General features: G+C 48.4%; 1 protein-coding gene across 1 annotated transcript; it reads left to right on the forward strand.

The window, feature by feature from the left end:
- Window positions 1-3349: 3349 nt before the first annotated feature.
- Window positions 3350-18249, forward strand: LOC122383392 (zwei Ig domain protein zig-8-like; the record flags this gene model as incomplete). The annotated part of the gene is made up of 3 exons (XM_043369743.1): window positions 3350-4105; window positions 16726-16892; window positions 18039-18249. Coding segments are annotated over exons 1-3 (436 nt in total), but the record flags the coding sequence as incomplete, so codon positions are not given.
- Window positions 18250-19099: the final 850 nt, after the last annotated feature.

A 19099-nucleotide genomic window follows, 5' to 3' on the forward strand; every position in this document is an offset into this window, starting at 1 on the left:
ACCTAACGTCAACGGTTTTGCCTGCAGGGGGCAAAAACTGCAAAAATAGCCGATTTTTTTCGAAAACAGTTTTTCTGCAATAACTTTTGACCCAAGCCTTGTACAAGCTTACTTTTACCGGCATCGTGTTCCTCTCGTCAAGACGCATCGAACGAACTATAACTTGACCTTGAAAGGTCAACTTGAAAATTTGACCTCAGGTCAAGGTCATGACCTGACCGGAAAGGGTCATGTTGCATATCAGTCGATCCGTATCGTCGAGCTGAACACATCTAAGGCGTTTTCATCGCTCTAGCATGCCTCTATCAAAAGTTATTTGCGAAAAACTGTTAGATACCATTCGTGACCTAAGATGACCTCAGGGCATAAACAAGGGTCACGGACACCATTTTCAAGTTCAGTGTGTCTAAACCACTTGTAATTCGGTGTTTGGGAGTGTTTATAATGTCTTTCATCCAAAAGAGGCGCATTTCAATTTTCTCCCATTGACTTATAATGGGGAGGTCGCAAAATTGACCTGACCTTAGGTCATCGATATCAAAATTCTGAGATATACATTTTGTACATGCTATTGCTCTTAGCAATCGCTGAAAGTTTCAAAGCGATCGGTCACTCGGTGTAGCTATGACAGACATTGAAAGTTTTTATGAGGTGAGGTCACTTCAAGTGACCTGGTGACCTGACCTTGAATGACCTTGGTCTGAAATTTTCACAACATGTGTAGAATTGATGTATGATAAGGTGTACCAAAAACGGCGGCGCTCCGCGCCGCCGTTTTTGAGATATTCGCGAAAAACCACAAGGGGGGTGTTCAAACACCCCCCCCCCCCAGCAGGGCGCGGGTTAAAAGATCAATCACATTTCACATCCGCCAGTCTAACTATAGGTTTGCTTTGAGCATAGCCACAGCTAGCTGTAGGTAATGCCATTGTGTTCGGCGAGCTTTGTTTGTCTGACACCTTATGCTGTTACGAGTAACAACACTGATCTCTACTGGAGTCTCATTATGATGTTTACTAAAATAATTATATTTATTTGCATACTTTTTAATGTTATGTCAGGATAAGTGAAACATTTGAAACATCCTCAATCAGTGAAGCGGCGGCTGTATACCCAATATACGTGGCTTGAGGGGAGGGAGGGGGGCGTCATCCGCCCCGTTTTGGACGGGCACACTTTGATGTGATAAAATTGATGCCCTGTCACAGCGCTAAGGACATTTATTGCAAATAATGATGGGAGGAGAACAAACTCTGACGGAATATCATGGGCTCTGGCTTGTTAGCTCTTGTGTATAGCAAAATATTTCACAGGTCACGAACAACCAATGTGCACGCCACCGTCAAGTCGTCTCCCTTCCAAACAACGCTTACCAACAATAGCGTGGTCCAAATTTATTTATACACTGCACGACAATGCCATCAGAGAAAATTGCAGATGACAGCAAAGCCATGCTCCGAGAGGTCGGCGCGTTAGGCATGCATGAATGGCCCGCAGGCCTTGTTTGCCGGCCTTTGGACGTGGAGCACGCGACGAAGTGGCCCATTCGCTGGGAGTTTGACACAAAAGCCCGGGTGGCATCCGAAATCCGTTGACCTTAGGACGGATCGTCCGTCAAGCTGGCCGATAAGTCCGCCGGCATTCGGCGTGATTGGACGTGAAGCCTTGTCACCATAAATCCGCAGGGAAAACGGTTCTATGTGCAGTGCAAAACAGCCCCGAATTTCAAAAGCTGAATGGTGTTGCGCGTCACTTGCACAAATTAATAATTACACATCTTAACCCTCGCCCCGTTGGGGGGGGGGGCATTTTGGCCCCCCTGTGGTTTTTCCTGAATAGCAAGAAAACGGCGGCGCGCAGCGCCGCCACATTTTCAGTACCTTCTCGGGCATCAATTTTACACCTTCACACCAAATTTCAAGTCTTAGGTCACCGTAGGTCAGGAGTTATTGAGGTCAAACTGAGGTCATGTTCGAGCAAAAATGAGCAAAAAACATGCAAACTTGAAACGCTCACCAAATCTACAGTTATCAAGCAATTTCAAAGTTCTTTATATGTTCTAGTAGACAAAAAGCGGCGCTACAAAACTGCTATCTCGGATTTTCAAAATTTTGGGTTTTTGACCCAAAAAAAATCTTTTTTTTTAGAAAAACTAAAAAAAATCCAAAATTTTTCCGAATTTCGAAAAAACCGGAATATATGTGATAGTCCCTGCGCTCTTCTATATACATACCAAATTTTAGATCGATATCTCGTTTTTTGGCCAAGTTATAGCGAAAAAAACTGTTCAAAAATGATGACGTCAAATTTTTGAACTCAATTTTTAGCGATTTCAGACCTCTTACGGCAAAACAAAGACCACCATTGAACTCCCCGTGACGAGCTGCATCGATTCGATACCCATTTTATGCAAAAATATCAACTTTAAAATTTGACTTAATTTGACCTGACCTTGACCTGACCTTGACCTGACGTTGACCAAAACGTGACCTAAGCTGGCCCCAAAGGCTGCCTGACCCACATAATCGCATTTGTCATGTAAAATGGACCATAAAGTATGTATCACACGACACTTTCATATTGTGACCCCCCAGTGACCTGACCTCTGTGACCTGACCTGGTATCAGTGACCTCAACTAGCAAGTGTTTGAAGAATATTTCCCCATCGATGATTTTCAATGAAATGCATTTTACTCGATTTTACAACGCATTTCTTGAAATGCCTGTAAACGGTGAAAATTGGACCTTTGACCTGACCTGTGACGTCATCGGTTTGACCTAGGTCAATAAAATTGGGTCACAAGGTAGTTCCCTGATAGGGCTATCCAACACCGTTTGCCGCTTGTCGCTAGATTGCGTGGTTCTCGAGATCTTAGGGGGGGGGGGCAAAATGGCCCCCCCTTCCCCAACGGGGCGCGTTGCTCGGCAGAGCCCAACGGGGCGCGGGTTAAGTTTTACCCTGTATTTGTCATTTTTCAATTTGTACCCTGTGCGCTTGCAAGAGTCATACTGTTTTTTAAGCCAGTTGGTGTGGCTGCAACAGCGCTGAGGAAATATGCGGATCAACCCAACACCCAGCCGTTTTCTCTTTTTTAATTCCACTCGCCACTTGATCGAACTGTCGCCTTATCTGGCTGCCTCTCTTCTCGCGTTTCCCGCTGGAGGCGGCACCCTCCCCCTCCTTATCGGTCTGCTCTCTGCCTCTCTCCGCTCTCTGCCTCTCTCCGCTCCCTGCCTCTCCCCGCTCTCGCCCGTCGCGAGTGTGGTGTCGCGGCCGACGCGCAACTCCGCCGACGGTGCCCGACCGACGCCGTCGCCGCCGACGGAAGGTCGTTAGTCGTCCCGAGGAGCGACGCTGGTAGCAGCCGGCGACGGCAGCGACGGCGTCACCGGCGGCAGACCGTCGCCCGGCGTCCGAGTGCAGCTCCTGGTAACAACGCGTACGAGTGGACGGCTAACGGTGGCTGGATAACCGATATATAGCGGCCAGTGACAGTGCTCCCGGAAAATTAGATCAAGCGGTAGGCGCACAACCTAATAATCCGATCTTCTGTGGGCTCCGAGAACTATCGGAAGATTTGGAAGATTGGATTTTGCTTTCTGAGTGAATTGCCGATTTCGAAACATTGAATATCGACGTCTTACCGACAACTGTGTGTGAATCGTGCAGTGCATTGCATCGAGTCCGAAAACACCTGTGATTTGCAACGTCAACTGGGTGACGATCTGAGAGTCTCCATTTCAGGGTGTTGCGCGCTGGCCGTGGCGGACGTTGTGTCGACCTGCAGCTACAGCTCGGGTGCCGCTATGGAGGGGTGCGGTGATGCAATGTGACGGTACAGGCGCCACCGAGTGCCACAGCCGCGGTCAGTGCGGGGCCGGGCCGCTGTGGTAGTGTGGTAACCGCCGGCCGGGGCCCGCGGCCGCCCGCGCCACGCGCCGCTGGGGTCCGTCCGCAGCTGGATATGATCAGCCCGGGGGGATGATGGTGCAGCGCGACGTCAGGCCAGCGGAGAGCATCCAGTGCCCGCCACCAGCCGCACGACTATGCCGCCGACACTGGCCACTGCCATAGCGACCACGCTACTCACAATCGGTCTGCATGGTAAGAAAGGGAGATATGTTCGCCATAATGCCACTATTTTTTTCTTCACTGATTTGTTCCGTCTGAGGCGCCTGCAATATTTGTGAATGTAAAGTCGGTTAGGAATGATGCATCCTACGCGCTAAGCCCCGCTGATTACGGAAAAGCCCGGTTTTCCCTCTGCCGTGATGGCCTAATGAGGTGACTGTCAGAACTCATAAATATGAAATGTTCATTAAGCCCGGCTTTGCTTGCTTGTGTTGAGCCAACCCTGCTAACTTGTTCTGACACAAAAGAACTTGAAACAGCTGTGAGCCGGTCCCCCTAAATACAAGGCATATCCTGCTAAATTGAATGTTTTCTTATCTAAACAAATACCGCGGATGATTTACATTCTGCTCGTAAATGAATTCAATTTGCTTCTGAATTGTCAATGTAAAATGGGTTATCTGGTATTGCATACTTATTGATATAGGACGTAGGCATTATAGACTGTAATTTTTTTCCCCTATAGTATCCGGCCACTTTTCACTAACAAAATGCGAGTAGACTTGAAGTCTGCTCGCATTCTGTTAGTAAGAAGTGAAGTCTATATATAGTCGCATTTCGTTAGTGAGAAGTGGCCGGATAACTAGGAACTTAGTTAACATTTTTACAGTGTAGGTACTGGCTCTTCTTGCATGTGATAAAGTTCTATCCCTTCATCTGTACCAGTGTGTCTTTTCGGCATAGATCCTTTACACACATGACACAATAGTAATTTTCAATTACAAATATTTATATATTGCACTGCATTACAAGCCAATTGATACTTAATTGATATTGACTGAGCACTATGTATAGCTCTCGTCTATGGCACTTGCTGCAAGGATTGGGCTCTGAGAACTCCTCTGGCCGGAACTGAGCCTCAATGCGCAAATACCGCATCAGAAATTGTTTGCGGATCGGCTACCACCGGGTCGGAATGGAACTGGTTGGTGAGCTGATTGTCTCAATTCAATCCGATAGATGGCTGCATTTGCCGTTTGTCGATGATAACCTGAATATATCCGCATCGCTCAAACTGGAAGCGAGCGATAGGGAGAATTGCTAAACGCATCTAAGGTATCAATAGCCTTGTATTCATTTAGCCAGAGGGTATTGCAAGAATATAGATAACAACATCTTGCTCATAACTTGAGGAAACTGAAAAATTCAATTGATTGTGATTATTTGATTTTTGTTATTATTTTATGATTATTTGTTTTTGCAATTGTTATCATAATCATGTTCCACAAGGCTTCAAATCATCCAAACTAAAACTAGAGTGTGTCTAAAAATATAACACATAGTGATTAAAACGACTTGCAACATGGCTGTAACTTATCATCGTGTAGTAGGGGAATAATTGCACATGACATAGACCCCGTTTCCATGGGCATCACTGATCCGGATCAGCAAATTTAATCCGTATTATATTTCTCAAACTATTCGTTACATGATATAGTTTCAAGTGGATTAGGCTTATATAATCAGTTAATCCATTATTTTCATTTTCACATATTGTCTAACTATACTGGATTACCTAATCCATTTTTACTGATCAGGATCAAAGATGCCCATGGAAACGTGGTCATAGTGCTTCCATATTCATCATAAGTACTGACGGTCTTTCTTTTTTGTCATTTTTATTTAAAAGTATTATCTTTTGCTGGAGTATTTCATTTAAGTATGTTATACAAGGAGCCGGCATCGAATTGCAATTTATCCAGTTCAACAGACAAACGATTAAATGATTTAAGTACCGTGTAATGTCTATGCGCCCTTTTCAACTCCAGCACTTGGCACGGTAAAGTAATCTTTTCGAGTTGAGCGTCATCTGAATATTCTTTTCTCCCATGTTGACCGCATGTAGGTGCGAGTCTCTTATCGATTGCGTCAGGCGAGCCTGCAGTAGCGATGCCGCTTCACCCGTCTACAATCTACATGCAAGCACACTGCCTATTGCGGCCATCCGTATGGTGGTATGCAAGTTACTGTAGGTGGGAATGCGACGCGCCTGAGGACGGTCCGATGGGACCTTATCGACCCCCTGGCACGACCCTGGCTTGTTGCGCGGCACGGCCCTTCCACACACGTCAGCAGCGGTGCAGAGCTGCGACCATTCGTCTGAGTTTGCTGACAGGCCAGCGGGACAGACGAGATTGTCATTGGTTCAGAGTATACAAGTCCACTGCAAACTGCTGCCCCGGACAGTTTCCAGTAGCAATAATTTCAGTCATTTGTCTATACTAACCCATTAATGCCGCTTGGGTCATATATGACCGAAAAGCAAAATCTTAATGTTTTTTCTCAATGGAGGCAAGTCGCACTTTGAGGAGCTTGTGCGTGTGTTTTGTTGGATTTGTGGGTTCAGTGACGAGCGTCGGAGCCGCATAAAACTTGTGTGAGCTCGTCCAATGAAGTTTCTGGAGCCAAAAACGACGGGACTGCACAGCCGCCGGTGACTGGCAATGGCGCGCCGCCCCAAAAAGTAATATTATATCATGTTTGCACTATACTATCTGCTGAATGATAAAGGGTATGATGTATATTTTTGCCCTTCTTGTCGCCATCGGATAACTTTTTTTCCTCGATAAATATCATTGGGTCATAAATGACCCAGCCGGCAATAGTGTTGTCAATTTTCTCGTATATTGAATACAAGGGAAGCAACTGATGATTATACGATTATTTATTTCTGGGGGTTGTGATCAGATCACAGTGGCGGATCCAAAGGAGGGGGGTCATATGGGTCACCCATGACCTCCCTTGGGGCCCGGGGGCACCACCGACCTATCAGGGCCGGGCACCACAGGCCTGACAGGGGCACCCCAGGCCTAGTGCTGCGATATTGGGATATCATGTGCGGACCAGTCGTGCGGGGCCGTGACGCGGGTCGGGCCGGCGACTCGGCCGGCCGAGGGGCACCACGGGCCTGTCAGGGGTACCACAGGCTTGTTAGGGGCACCGCAGGCCTGCAGGAGCACCATTGGCCTAGCAAGAGCACTATAGGTCTGCACAGACCTACCAGGGGCACCAGAGGCCTGCCAGGGGCACCATCGACCTCACAGGGGCACCACCAGCCTCGCACGGGCACCTTGGGCCTGTAAAGGGCTCCACGGGCCTGTCGGGAGCACTTCAGGCTTGTCAGGGGCACCACAGCCCTGCCAGGACCCAGGGGCACCAGCGGCTTAGCAGGGGCACCACAGGCCCGCCAGGGGCACCACAGGTCTGCCAGGGGCACCACAGGCCTAGCAATGGCACTGCAGGCCTGTCAGGGGCTCCACAAGCCTGTCAGGGGCACCTCAGGCTTGTCAGGGCCCAGGGGCACCACAGTCCTTCAGGGACACCACAGGCCTGTCAGGCCTATGGTGCCCCTGACAGTGTCAGGAGCACCAGAGGCCTAACGGGGGCACCACAGGCCTGCCAGCGGCATCAACGGCCTCGCCAATGAGACGTTGCAAAGCATTGCAATGCAGTGCCTCTTAATATTGTTTGGCTGAGACCGCTATACAGTATACACAATAAGGTATCTAGCTAAATCGGTTTTCGTGATAACTCATTATTTGTGACTATACTAATGCCGGTTGGGTCATTTATGACCCATGCTTATAACTTGAGAACCGATGGAACAATCTTTTTAAGCTTGCACAGTTTTCTTACTGGGACCCGTGTGACTAACATTTGTTAAGGACAACTTAAGAATCAAAAAATAAAAATTCCGGCATTAATGGGCTAAGGCAAGGCAATAGACGACAAAGGGCACACATTCAAATTGCTACCGTAAAAAGATGTGTATTTGATTTTGCATGGTGCCAAACATAAAACGAAACATCTTGATCCAAGGGAGCCCAGCTCCTAAACATAAAAAATAAAATGAAACTAATGATACCCATACTTATTGCTCATTATGCGATGCATGGAATTGGATAATGAATATTTACATTAAAAAATCGACAAATTATTCGGAAAAACCACAACGATAATTTTCGGTTTCAACAAAGTTGCCACCATTCATTTTCTGTTTTATATTAATGTTTTGCATTCGAAATCCGCCGAGCTCAGAGCGCCGTGGTAACTGCCGCCCTGTTCCGGAGTCGGACACGAGACCAGACCATGATACCCCGTTACTGGGTCGAGACAAAACCATTTAGCGGTCGCGCCTCGGTGGCTGTGACCTTTGGCGTGTCCTGGAGGAGACCCGTGCTACATGAGCTCCGGGCTGGTCACGAAGCGAAGGACCAACGGATCCACCCCGCCGACCGACCGCTGACCGACCGACCGACCGACCGCTGACCGACCGACCGACCGACCGACCGACCGACCGACCAATTGACCAACCGACCCATCGTCCGACCGCTGACCGACCTGCCAGCCGGCCCATCGTCCGAACGCTGACCGACCCACCCACCACCAACCGCTGACCGACTGACCGACCGACCGACCGACCGACCGACCGACCGACCGACCAATTGACCAACCGACCGACCACCAACCGCTGACCGACCTGCCATCCGACCCATCGTCCGACCGACCGCCGCCCAACCGAGCGACCGATGGGAAACTACCCAGCTAGCTTGACTCTTTAGTCTTCCTTTGTTCAGCACTGAGAAGAACTAGCCTTGAATTTTGAAATACATAGCCAATACACATTGAACTTCAATGGATGTATGTTCTTCAGTTTGACGCCGGAAATATGATTGATATTTCTGGCCGGTATGTCAAATACTGTTTTGAACTAGGAGAATTTGATATCACAAATATTTGAACAACGCCAACGACTACTGTATGATGTTGAATAAATTGATTTGTACGGCAAATGAATGCTGGAACTCATTTCAGAGTTTTCCTCCTTATATGTTTCAAACTTTCCCAGGCAAGGACCTTTAGGGCAGTGGTCGGCAGGTCATTCGGGGTCGTGCCCCCTTTTTGGGCGCCAGGCAGGGCCATTACCCCCACCTACCAGACCCCATTGCTGACACAACCAAGTTTACTGAAATTCCATACCGTCCTGGAACTCTGGGTATTTGTGCATTTCCAATGCATCAGATTTAAAACATGACACTTCCTCCACAAAACATTTAATGCCTATATCCCAGTAGCGGCGGAACACCTTCAATTAAGGGGGGAGGGGGGGGGGGGGTCACTGCCGACTTTTGGTCCCATTCTTTCCATGCAACGCCCATAGGGCTAATGTTAAAATGCAAAAATCAAAGGGTGCACGGTGCCCCGGTGCCCTCCTCGTTCCGCCGCCTATGCTATATCCCATTTAACCCGGCAGGCGGTGGGCCTCCCAGCCACCTTCCGCGCGGTGGGAGGGAGGGGGCATTTTTTTGCCCCCCCCCCCCCGTATCTCCGAAACTACTGGACGGATCCGGAAAATTCAAACGGCGTTCCATAGCCCTGTCAAATTGGTCCAAGGAAACCAAATTTCATTGACCTCGGGGTCACAGATGACGTCACAGGTCAGGTCAAAGATAAAATGTTTCGCCGTTCACGGTGCTTCTAGGGAAAGCGCTGTAACACCGAGTAAAACGCATTTTGTCGAAAATCAGCGATAGGGCGTCAGTTGTCTAGTACATAATATGTTGCTATTAGAGGTCACTGGTCATACCAGGTCAGGTCACAGGTCAGGTCACCAAGGGTCACCACATGAACCCAACTTTACTAACGTTGTGCGATGCATGTTTTATGGCCAGTTTTTCATTTCCAACTCAATGGTGTTGGTTATAAGACCATCAGGTACGGTTTAGGTCACTTTCTGGTGGAGGTCAGGTCAAGGTCAGGTCAAAAAAGGTCAAATTTCAAAGTTGATATTTTTGCATAAAATGGGAATTGATTCGATGCAGCTCGTCACGGGGAGTCTAATGGTGGTCTTTGTTTTACGCTATGAGGTCTAGAATTGCTAAAAATTGAGTTTGAAAATTTGACGTCATCAATTTTGAGCAATTTTTTCGCTATAACTTGGCCAAAAAAGAGGTATCGATCTAAAATTTGGTATGTAGATAGAAGGCGGTAGGGACTATCACATATATTCCGTTTTTTTTTTTTGAAATTCAAAAAACTTGTTGGATTTACGGCTATTATATTTAAAAATCTATTTTTTGGGGGGGTCAAAATCCAAAAAATTCGAAAAATCGAAATAGCAGTTTTGTAGCCCTCTTGATTCCACACCTTTTATGTCTGAAACATTTTTCTGTATCACTAAAGCTGTAGGCCTGACAGCTCTCCCCGCGAAACCTTTTTTTTTTGGTCGAAAATGGCAGAATTCACGTCACTCTGACGTCATTAACGGCCAACCTATCATATCCTTTGGAAAATTTTTGGTCACCATGTGCACTAGCTACTCCCGGGAGGGTACTGAAAGTTTGGTGACGATCGGCGCAGCGGTTCTCGAGATATATCGAAAAAAACTAAAGGGGGGGGGGGGGCAAAAAATGCCCCCCCCCCCCACCGCCTGGAAGGTTAACCCTTGTACGTATAGGGGTGGCGGGTGGTTTTTCGTTAAAAGCTCACGTAAAAGGCATTGGATCACGACCAAATTGTACCCTCGAGCCCATCATTTTTTTTTTTATTCACCAGCCCGGAAAATATCATGACCTGAGACCAGTTTTACCAACAGAAAAATAACCGTCTGCCGGAATTTTTGCCTCAAGACCGCTTCATATACGGAGCGGAGCGTAAACGCGATGGGCTCGTAAGCGGATAGGGCTTTACCGTTTACGCTCCATATGTGAAACGATCTTTAGGCAAAAATTCCGGCAGGCGGCTATTTTTCTGTTGGTAAAACTGGCCTCTGGACCCATAATGACCGTTGGCTTATGAGCTTTTTCTGGAGATCATCTTGAGCCATAAAATCTCACTTCAAGAAGTTATAGCGGGTCCCGATTTTCTCGACACTTATCATTGCCCTCTTGAATGAGACGGAATGACCAAGGACCTTAAAAATGGGCAGCAGCGGCTTCCTATTGTCACGGGTAGCACGCTCGTCTTTTTTATGCACAGCTCCATATCCGAGTCCGAGAGGCCGCGGGGGTCCGATGACGACTCCTCCCCCTTACGTTAGCGGCTGTTGAAACGCCAACAGACGGGCGATGGTTAAAAGTTGCAGCTGCTTTTGTACGACTGTACGGAGGGGTGAGATGGTGAGGCGAGCAGGTACATGAAAATTGGTATCTAATCAATGTGTGCTGTGCCTTTGGCCTGGGCTAATCTTTGAACCCTGGGATGCAACAGTCACGATGGCTCCATCACTGGAGCTACAAACTCTAAAAAGATAGGCTTTCTCAGAATCCCTCATTACCCCCACCGAAAGGGCTCCATTACCCCCAAAGGGGGCATGCCCCACCATTTGCCGACCCCTGCTTTAGGGGATGTAAAAGAGCTAAGTATTGTCTTCAATTTTTTTTTTTTTTTAGAAAAGCAATGCTACTGAAAACAAATCATAACCGAGATCGCGAAGGGAAATCACCGCAGGCTACTACTGATCTTGACAATTGTTATCATTTGTCGCTAGAGCACATGAAGAGCAGAGGATAAGTCATAAAAATGCTCCTATACGTCACATGCTGGATTACTCGCTAACAAGCATAGCGGCGCGCGTCTGCTATTGATATAAACGAACAACTATACTCGGGTATGAGGTATACTCATTCGTTCATTTGATAATTTGGTCGTTGAGGCCTTTAGCTCTAAACCGTTAGTGCCGTTACCTTTTATCACGTTCGCCTTATTGAATCATTCTTTTCCCAAGATTTACTCCAATCTCATCTTGTCATTCGAGTGTTTTCTTTTGAAAACAAAGTTATGCCCTAGCAGTCCCTGAGCGTTTCGAAGGCGTGACATTTCGCCTTCGAAACGCTGGTTCCTTTGGAACTTCAAGAAACACTAACTTACAAATAATACCAGAATGGCTGATGTTTAACACGGCTAAAATACCCTAAATGTGATAGAGCATCGTTAACCCTCGCCCCAGTGGGGGAGGAGGCATATATTACCACCCTGTCGCGTTTCTTTTGCGTGTGGATAAAAAACCGCGCCGCTTGGAGTAGCTTTTTGTGCATCAATTTTGGACAATGTGTGAAATTTTACCCCAGGTCATGTCAGGTCAGGTCACCAGGTCAAGTTCTGACCAAGCCTCAAAAAAGTTTGCAATCATGTCCAGCCTGCAGTGCTTGTCAGAAAGGTTTTAAACTTGGTAAATTGCATGATGTTATGGGCACCTACAATGTGCATATCTCGGATTTTGTTTATATCCGTGACCTAAGGTCAGGTCAGTAGCGTGACCTTTCCATTATAAGTCAATGGAGAAAAACGAAAATGCCTCTAGATCCGTGTGTACGCAAAGGAACAGTCCAAATATTTCAGAACCACAATGATTTGGACCACCCGTGACGACCAAGGTGTTTTTTTTTGCTGATAGCCTCTAGAGAGGTCATCCGAGGTCATTTGAGGCTACAAACAGATTTTTGCCAAAAACTCTCGATTGGAAGGAGATAGAACGCTGGGGATGGTCTCATTATGTTTGTCTTGCCGAGACGCATCGACTGATATGCAGCATGACCTTTTCCGGTCAGGTCATGACCTTGACCTGAGGTCAAATTTTCAAGTTGACCTTTCAAGGTCAAATTATAGTTCATTCGACGCGTCTCGGCGAGAGGAACACGATTCTGGCAATAGAAAGGTCGTGGTGGCGGTCTTGAGTCAAAAGTTATTGGCGAAAAACACTTTTCGGAAAAACAGCTATTATTGGAGTTGTTGCCCTCTGGAGGCTAAACCACTGACCTGAGGTGATTTTTATGATGACCTTATCAAAAGAAGAGTTCAAAAGCTATCGATTGCTTTTCCAAGCGTTTTTCTAACTATCATAGTTTCTGAGATAATTATCGCATGTTTTCTGAACAATAACATAATGACAATTCGCAAAATTTTGACCTTTGATGACCTCTGGTGACCCCAATATTGCTCTAAGATGAAAAATGACTGAAATACTTTTAAACGTACTCATCGAGAGCTATCGAATGCTTTTTACCGCGTCTTTCTAGCCCTCTTAGTTTTTGAGTTAGAGGTGGGTGGTAACATATGCCCCCCCCCGCCCACACACACTAGGGCGAAGTTGGCTGAGACCGCCACTGGGGCGCGGGTTAAGGTTAACCCTCGCCCGTATAGGGGGGGGGGGGTCGAACGGACCCCCCCATGGTTTTTCGCAAATAACTCGCGTAAAAAGCGGCCGATCGCGACGAAACTTTCAGTACCCTCGCGTTAATCAATTTTACACCTACTCTAAAAATTTCATGACCCTGACCCCAATGACCTTTGACCTGTGACATACTTTTCGAGACCATGTTTGGCCGGAATCGCGATTCGGCGTATCTCGGCTTGCATTAGCCGCGCGTTTGCAGTCTTTTCGTGGTTTCAAGCGTTCAAACATGTGATATGATGTTGCCCCAGGCGGTAGGTTGGGTGTCAAGGTCACCTGAAGGTCAGGTCAGGTCATTGACCTTTGATGACCTCGGTTCATTTTTTCGAGTTTTACATGTTCCTAGGCCAGTTTTTGCAGCTGAATTCGAATTTAGCAACCATTTGAACATTTGCGAAGTAGTTTTGGTGCCTTCGTAACATGTTACGAAGCTGACAGAGGCGGTTGACACCTACTAGGAATACCCGGCAGGACCCCTACTGGTTGACCTGACCTGACCTGACCCGACCTGGACTAAATGCATGAAGATATCATCTGTGATCAAAACTAACATGATATTCGTGATCAGCACCCCGAAAAAACCCGTAGCAGCCACACTTTACGACGTTCTAACAGGTCCCGATTTTCCCGACTTTTGGGTCATTGACCTGACCTGCAAGGTCAACCAATGACCTAGGACCTTAAAATTAGGTATCATCGGCTTCCTCTCGTCACGGGCAACACGCTCGTTTTTTCCGCGAAGCTCTAGCTTGATCAGGGGCGAAACGGCAAGGGGGGGGGGTCCAACGGACCCCCCCCTTATACGTTCGCGGCTGGAAAAACACCAATACGGGCGAGTGTTAAAGTCCAATTTGAAGTAAACGAAAATTGATCACGTCATCCAATTCTCTGATAACTGGAGTAATATTTGTTAACGAACGTACTGTCTCGTGATTTGATTTTTCCCCTCCTCTCTCTCTCTCTCTCTCTCTCTCTCTCTCTCTCTCTCTCTCTCTCTCTCCTCTCTCTCTCTCTCTCTCTCTCTCTCTCCTCTCTCTCTCCTCTCTCTCTCTCTCTCTCTCTCTCTCTCTCTCTCTCTCTCTCTCTCTCTCTCTCTCTCTCTCTCTCTCTCTCTCCTCTCTCTCTCTCCTCTCTCTCTCTCTCTCTCTCTCTCTCTCTCTCTCTCTCTCTCTCTTAACCCTGAACCCCGTTCAATTTAACCCCAGAGCAAATTTAAATGACAAACAAGTGAAGGTTCTCTCTCCCCACGGTGAAAGACAATGGGCAGTAACGTGAAGTGACATCACCTATTTGAACTTAGTTCGTCTCCCGCTTTGTTGTTCCCTGCTGGCGAGAACCTACCTCCAGGGCCTCTCTAAGACTGCTCCCATTTACATACACCTTTGTCGCAAGCGCTTGAAGTCATTTTCTCTTCAAACAGCGGCGTTGTTTGTTTACAGCAGCCCTCAGAGCGTGGGGGCCAAAGCCCGGTGCCCGCTCAACCTGCAGCTTTAGCTCCAGAATTTGGTAAGGCTCATCAGAGGTGGATCCAGCCGATCCGTTTGGGGAGGGCAAAGCTTCCGACCCATTCGGCGGTCCCGACCCACCGTCGCACCGGTGACTAAGTGAGCTACAACGCCACACTACACCAGCATGCATTCACTCCGTTTATCAGCATACCATTACCGAATACCGACCCAAATCTTCAGAAACGAGCGAAGTCCTGCTTTTCGTCCAGATTGGCATCGACGCCGTATTAGATTTTCTCATCTTCGGGAGGGGCAAAAAGATAGTCTTGCCCACACGATTTAGCTTTGGTGAGGGCAAATGCCCATTTTGCCCCCCCCCCCCCCTGGATCCGCCACTGAGGCTCATTACGCAAGGATTTTGACGGATTTGCCTTGATTTTCATGATTATTTGATTTCATTGTATTTTATTTTGACGTCTTGCGTTCGAAATAAACAAGAAAGAAGCGCAATTGATTCTCCCATCAACGTCTGAAACTGCTGCATTGTGGCATGAGCTGCTACTGGTCGAGTATGTCACTGCCCGCGGCGCCCTTCGAGCAAGTGGGACCTATTTCACGGAGAGGTCCCGCGGTTCGTCACTCGCTAAATCATGAAACACATGTCCCGCAATATAAAACCCCGGACACATGAAAAATGTAACCTGCTGGGTCGCCGGGATGGCCATTCCGAGCCCTCCTGTGAAGTGAGGAATTTCTGAAAACTCATCAACTCGGTCTGATGCGCGAGACCTCTGGAAGTTCGGTTCATTACCACATTGTGCATCATTTACCATTCGCTCGCCGAAGAGTATTACATAAATGTCCTTGGAGAATGGAGATGAATGCTCAAAATAACATGTTTTATATTCATATAGCAGAAACGCCTAAACGGCCTTGCCCTTGGGCTTGGACAGCACTAGCAGGATGTGGTTTTAGAAACAGTAAGCGAATTTTCGTGCGATATTGTAAGATAAGATTCGGTTTTGGAAATAGTTAGCGGCATTACTTGTGAAATTTAATATGGTTCGATATTAATGCCTCTACATCCATTTTACTTGCACTCTATTGGACTAAAATGGGTCATGGGTCACGGCCTCAATGCATTATCATGTTCCCGCAGGGCGGGCGGCCGATTCGCCCACTTAAACCCGGGCCCATCGCTCTTCTGCATGCTGATTCGGCGGCTGGGCGGCGTCGGTCGCGGCGTCTACCCATCTCCCGTCTCCGCGCCGTCAGCGGCCGTCGGTGGCGACGATCCGACCCACCCGTCACCCGACCGGGAGGTCATCGGCGCCGGCGACCGCGGCGGCGTCACCGCACCGGCCACTAACAACCCAATCGACTCGTATTTCTGGCCGACCGGCCCCCCGAGAAACATCCTGTTAGCGGCGGCTATAGTGGCGCTCTTGCGGCGGTGCTTGCGCCGCCGCTACGGTCGCTCTCCTGGCCCTGTAATGGCGACCTCAGAAGCCAAGGGGCGGCACTAACACGGCAACATTCTGATTTCGTCAGGCGAAAGAGAAACGAGAGCCGTTCCCAGAGCCATCGCGAACGTTTGCGCCGGATTTGAAAGGCTTTGGGAACATCGCCGTGGAAAAGAATATCACCCGGGATTTTGCTGAGGCTTCAGCTGCCCTTTGCACAATGCCGCCTGGCGCAATGGCCAGATATAATGAGACGTCGTGCAGCCGCGATGTCTATAAGATTGTAGCTGACAAAATGGTGTTTTGTTGACACATGGTGCTTCTGTGTCTACGAGTCCGACTTTGTTTGAAGGCGTGGGCCTGCACCCCTTATATCTGTATCAATGACACCATTTTGCCACTGTGACTGTTTCTCGATGCATCTATAACACGTCGTTAATTAACGCTGTTGCAGCATCTCACTGCCACCCCACCTGTGTATATCTCTGACGGCTGTTCTGTGCGCGGCAGCGGCGGCGGCGGCGGCTGACCAGCCGACCCACGACTACAGCTCGCTGCTGGAGAGCCTGCGCCTCACCGGGCCCGTGTTCGACCCGCTGACACCGACCAACGTCACGGCCCAGGTCGGCTCGCACGCCTTCCTCCACTGCACCGTCCACCACCTCATGGACAAATCGGTGAGTGGAAATGGATAAGAGGCTTTTGGGTAGAATGACTTTCCGAATACCGCCAGTACCTCGCGACAAGGAAACTTCTTTTCAAATAGGTAATAAGCCGTTGCGCTATGCCTAGGCATCGAAAGCTCAATACGCAGAATCACACACGAGCACAGACTCCACGTGTCAGAGCCCGCTGCCTCTAGTCAGTGCCTCAACTTTCGGCGGACATTTGTCCGTATTTGCGATAGCAGATAGATGTGCCACTACTTGGGACGATGGCCTGCAGTGATGAGCCCATTGACGCAGTCGTCGGCCACATTTTCCCGATGAGGCTATTCATGGCGAGCCCGGGTGGGTGGAGAGGTCCGGTCGCCGGCAGGACGCCTTCACGGACATGAAACCCGCCATTTGTCAGACGCCTTGCAATGTAGTTTCTTTTAGAAGTGCTCAACGATTTCACGATAACATTATAATATTGGTACCGAGCCAACGCCAAGGAGTCTCATGGTAATCTTTGAGAATAGAAACTTCAATTTTGGTTTGATTTGCGAAGGAGTGATGTGCAAACATGACCCCCTAGAGTCCTATTGTGGAAATCACGTCCTTCATCCGGTGACACGTGTGCTACTGTTGGCCCAATCCTTATATACGCTGGCCTTGGGACCGCGGTATGGGGCAGCGTTCATTGATCGATCCTGCCCGTTATCTTCCCCGCTCCTCATCCACCGCCCCTCCCCGATATTCATCCCCCTCCCCTCCCCTCTCTCTCCCCGGCCGGCCGTATCTGGCCAATGCCTTGTAACGTTGTCGGAAGATCAATGGAGCACAGCAGAACGCATAACCTTCGAAGATGCAATGATTAGTTCATGTTTGACAGCAACGGCATTTCGTATCTAGCCCCGTGGATTCATGAAAACAATCTCACGCACTTTCTTGTGCATTTTCATGCATCACTATCAGTGACTAAGTGCAAATTGCAGAGGTAGTTCTAACTATTCTTTGAAACCTGCTATGGATGCCTATTTTGGGGGCTCTATTGCACCATGACACCGCAATGCTCTTTTCGTCGCCATAACAGCTCAGCCAGGACTGGCCTCACGACTGCTCTATTACGTGTATGACCATTGATCACGCTGTGCCGCCCTTCCCCTCCCCCTCGGGCAGGTCTCGTGGGTGCGTAACAGCGACTCCCACATCATCACTGTGGACCGGTACACGTTCATCGCGGACGCGCGCTTCCAGTGTCTGCATCCGGAGGACTCGGACGAGTGGACGCTGCAGATTCAGTACGTGCGGCCGCGCGACGCCGGACTCTACGAGTGCCAAGTTAGCACCGAGCCGAAAATATGGCGCACCATTCGGCTCAGCGTGGTCGGTGAGTTCTGCAGAGAAGTTGTGTGGGAGGCTAGTAAACACTAGCGGCGGCCGCGATTGAAAACAGTTTTACGGGGTTTTCGGTTTCCAGGTCTTGTTTTCGTCATCGCTGACCTTGTTTTTGCCAACTCCTAATAGGAGTTACGTTAAATGTGCAGTCGTCAGAAAGTTAGTCTGGCTCCCGTCATAAGCATACGTGTCACTGAATAAAATTATTCAGACCGGACTTTCAAGAAGTTTCTTGGTCCGCTAGCCGCTCTTGTAGCAGCCCCATGTTTTCATCAACGCGTTTCCAGTTTTCTAGTACCTACCATCGCAGCTGAGCGAGCACTGATAATGATGCTGATCAAAACGTGTTGGTTTCACATGCCCGACTTACGCGGCGCATATTATTTCTTTCTGCTGTATGTAGGTATGATAAACGGTAAACGGATTTTTAGGGAAAACGTGTCAGCACCAACGCTAACAGCCCCCCCCCCTATAAAAAAAAACGAAAGATAGTGTCGAACGCAGCATATTTCAATGTAATCATTATGTTTTGTGTAAGCGTTATGCGTCTTCTCAACAATGGACGGCAGGCCATGCGGAAGTCATTCTGTCATCTTTTGTAGGCTGCAGCGAGCGCCCGGCCTGGCGCCCGATCGTACATCAGGGCTAAGCTCGCGGCGCGGTCATCGTAATACCGAGCAGACCCATCATTTATTTTCTGAGCATGAGGCTAAATAAATCATTTTAACCCTCGCCCATGTAGGGGGGGGTTGGTGCAACCCCCCCCCTGAGGTTTTTCGGAAATAGTGCAAAAACGGCGGCGCGCAGCGCCGCCAAATTTTGGGTACCTTATGGGGCAAACC

The sequence above is a fragment of the Amphibalanus amphitrite genome, unplaced genomic scaffold (genome assembly GCF_019059575.1).
Source record: "Amphibalanus amphitrite isolate SeventyFive unplaced genomic scaffold, NRLGWU_Aamphi_draft 000162F_arrow, whole genome shotgun sequence".
Lineage (NCBI taxonomy): Eukaryota > Metazoa > Arthropoda > Thecostraca > Balanomorpha > Balanidae > Amphibalanus > Amphibalanus amphitrite.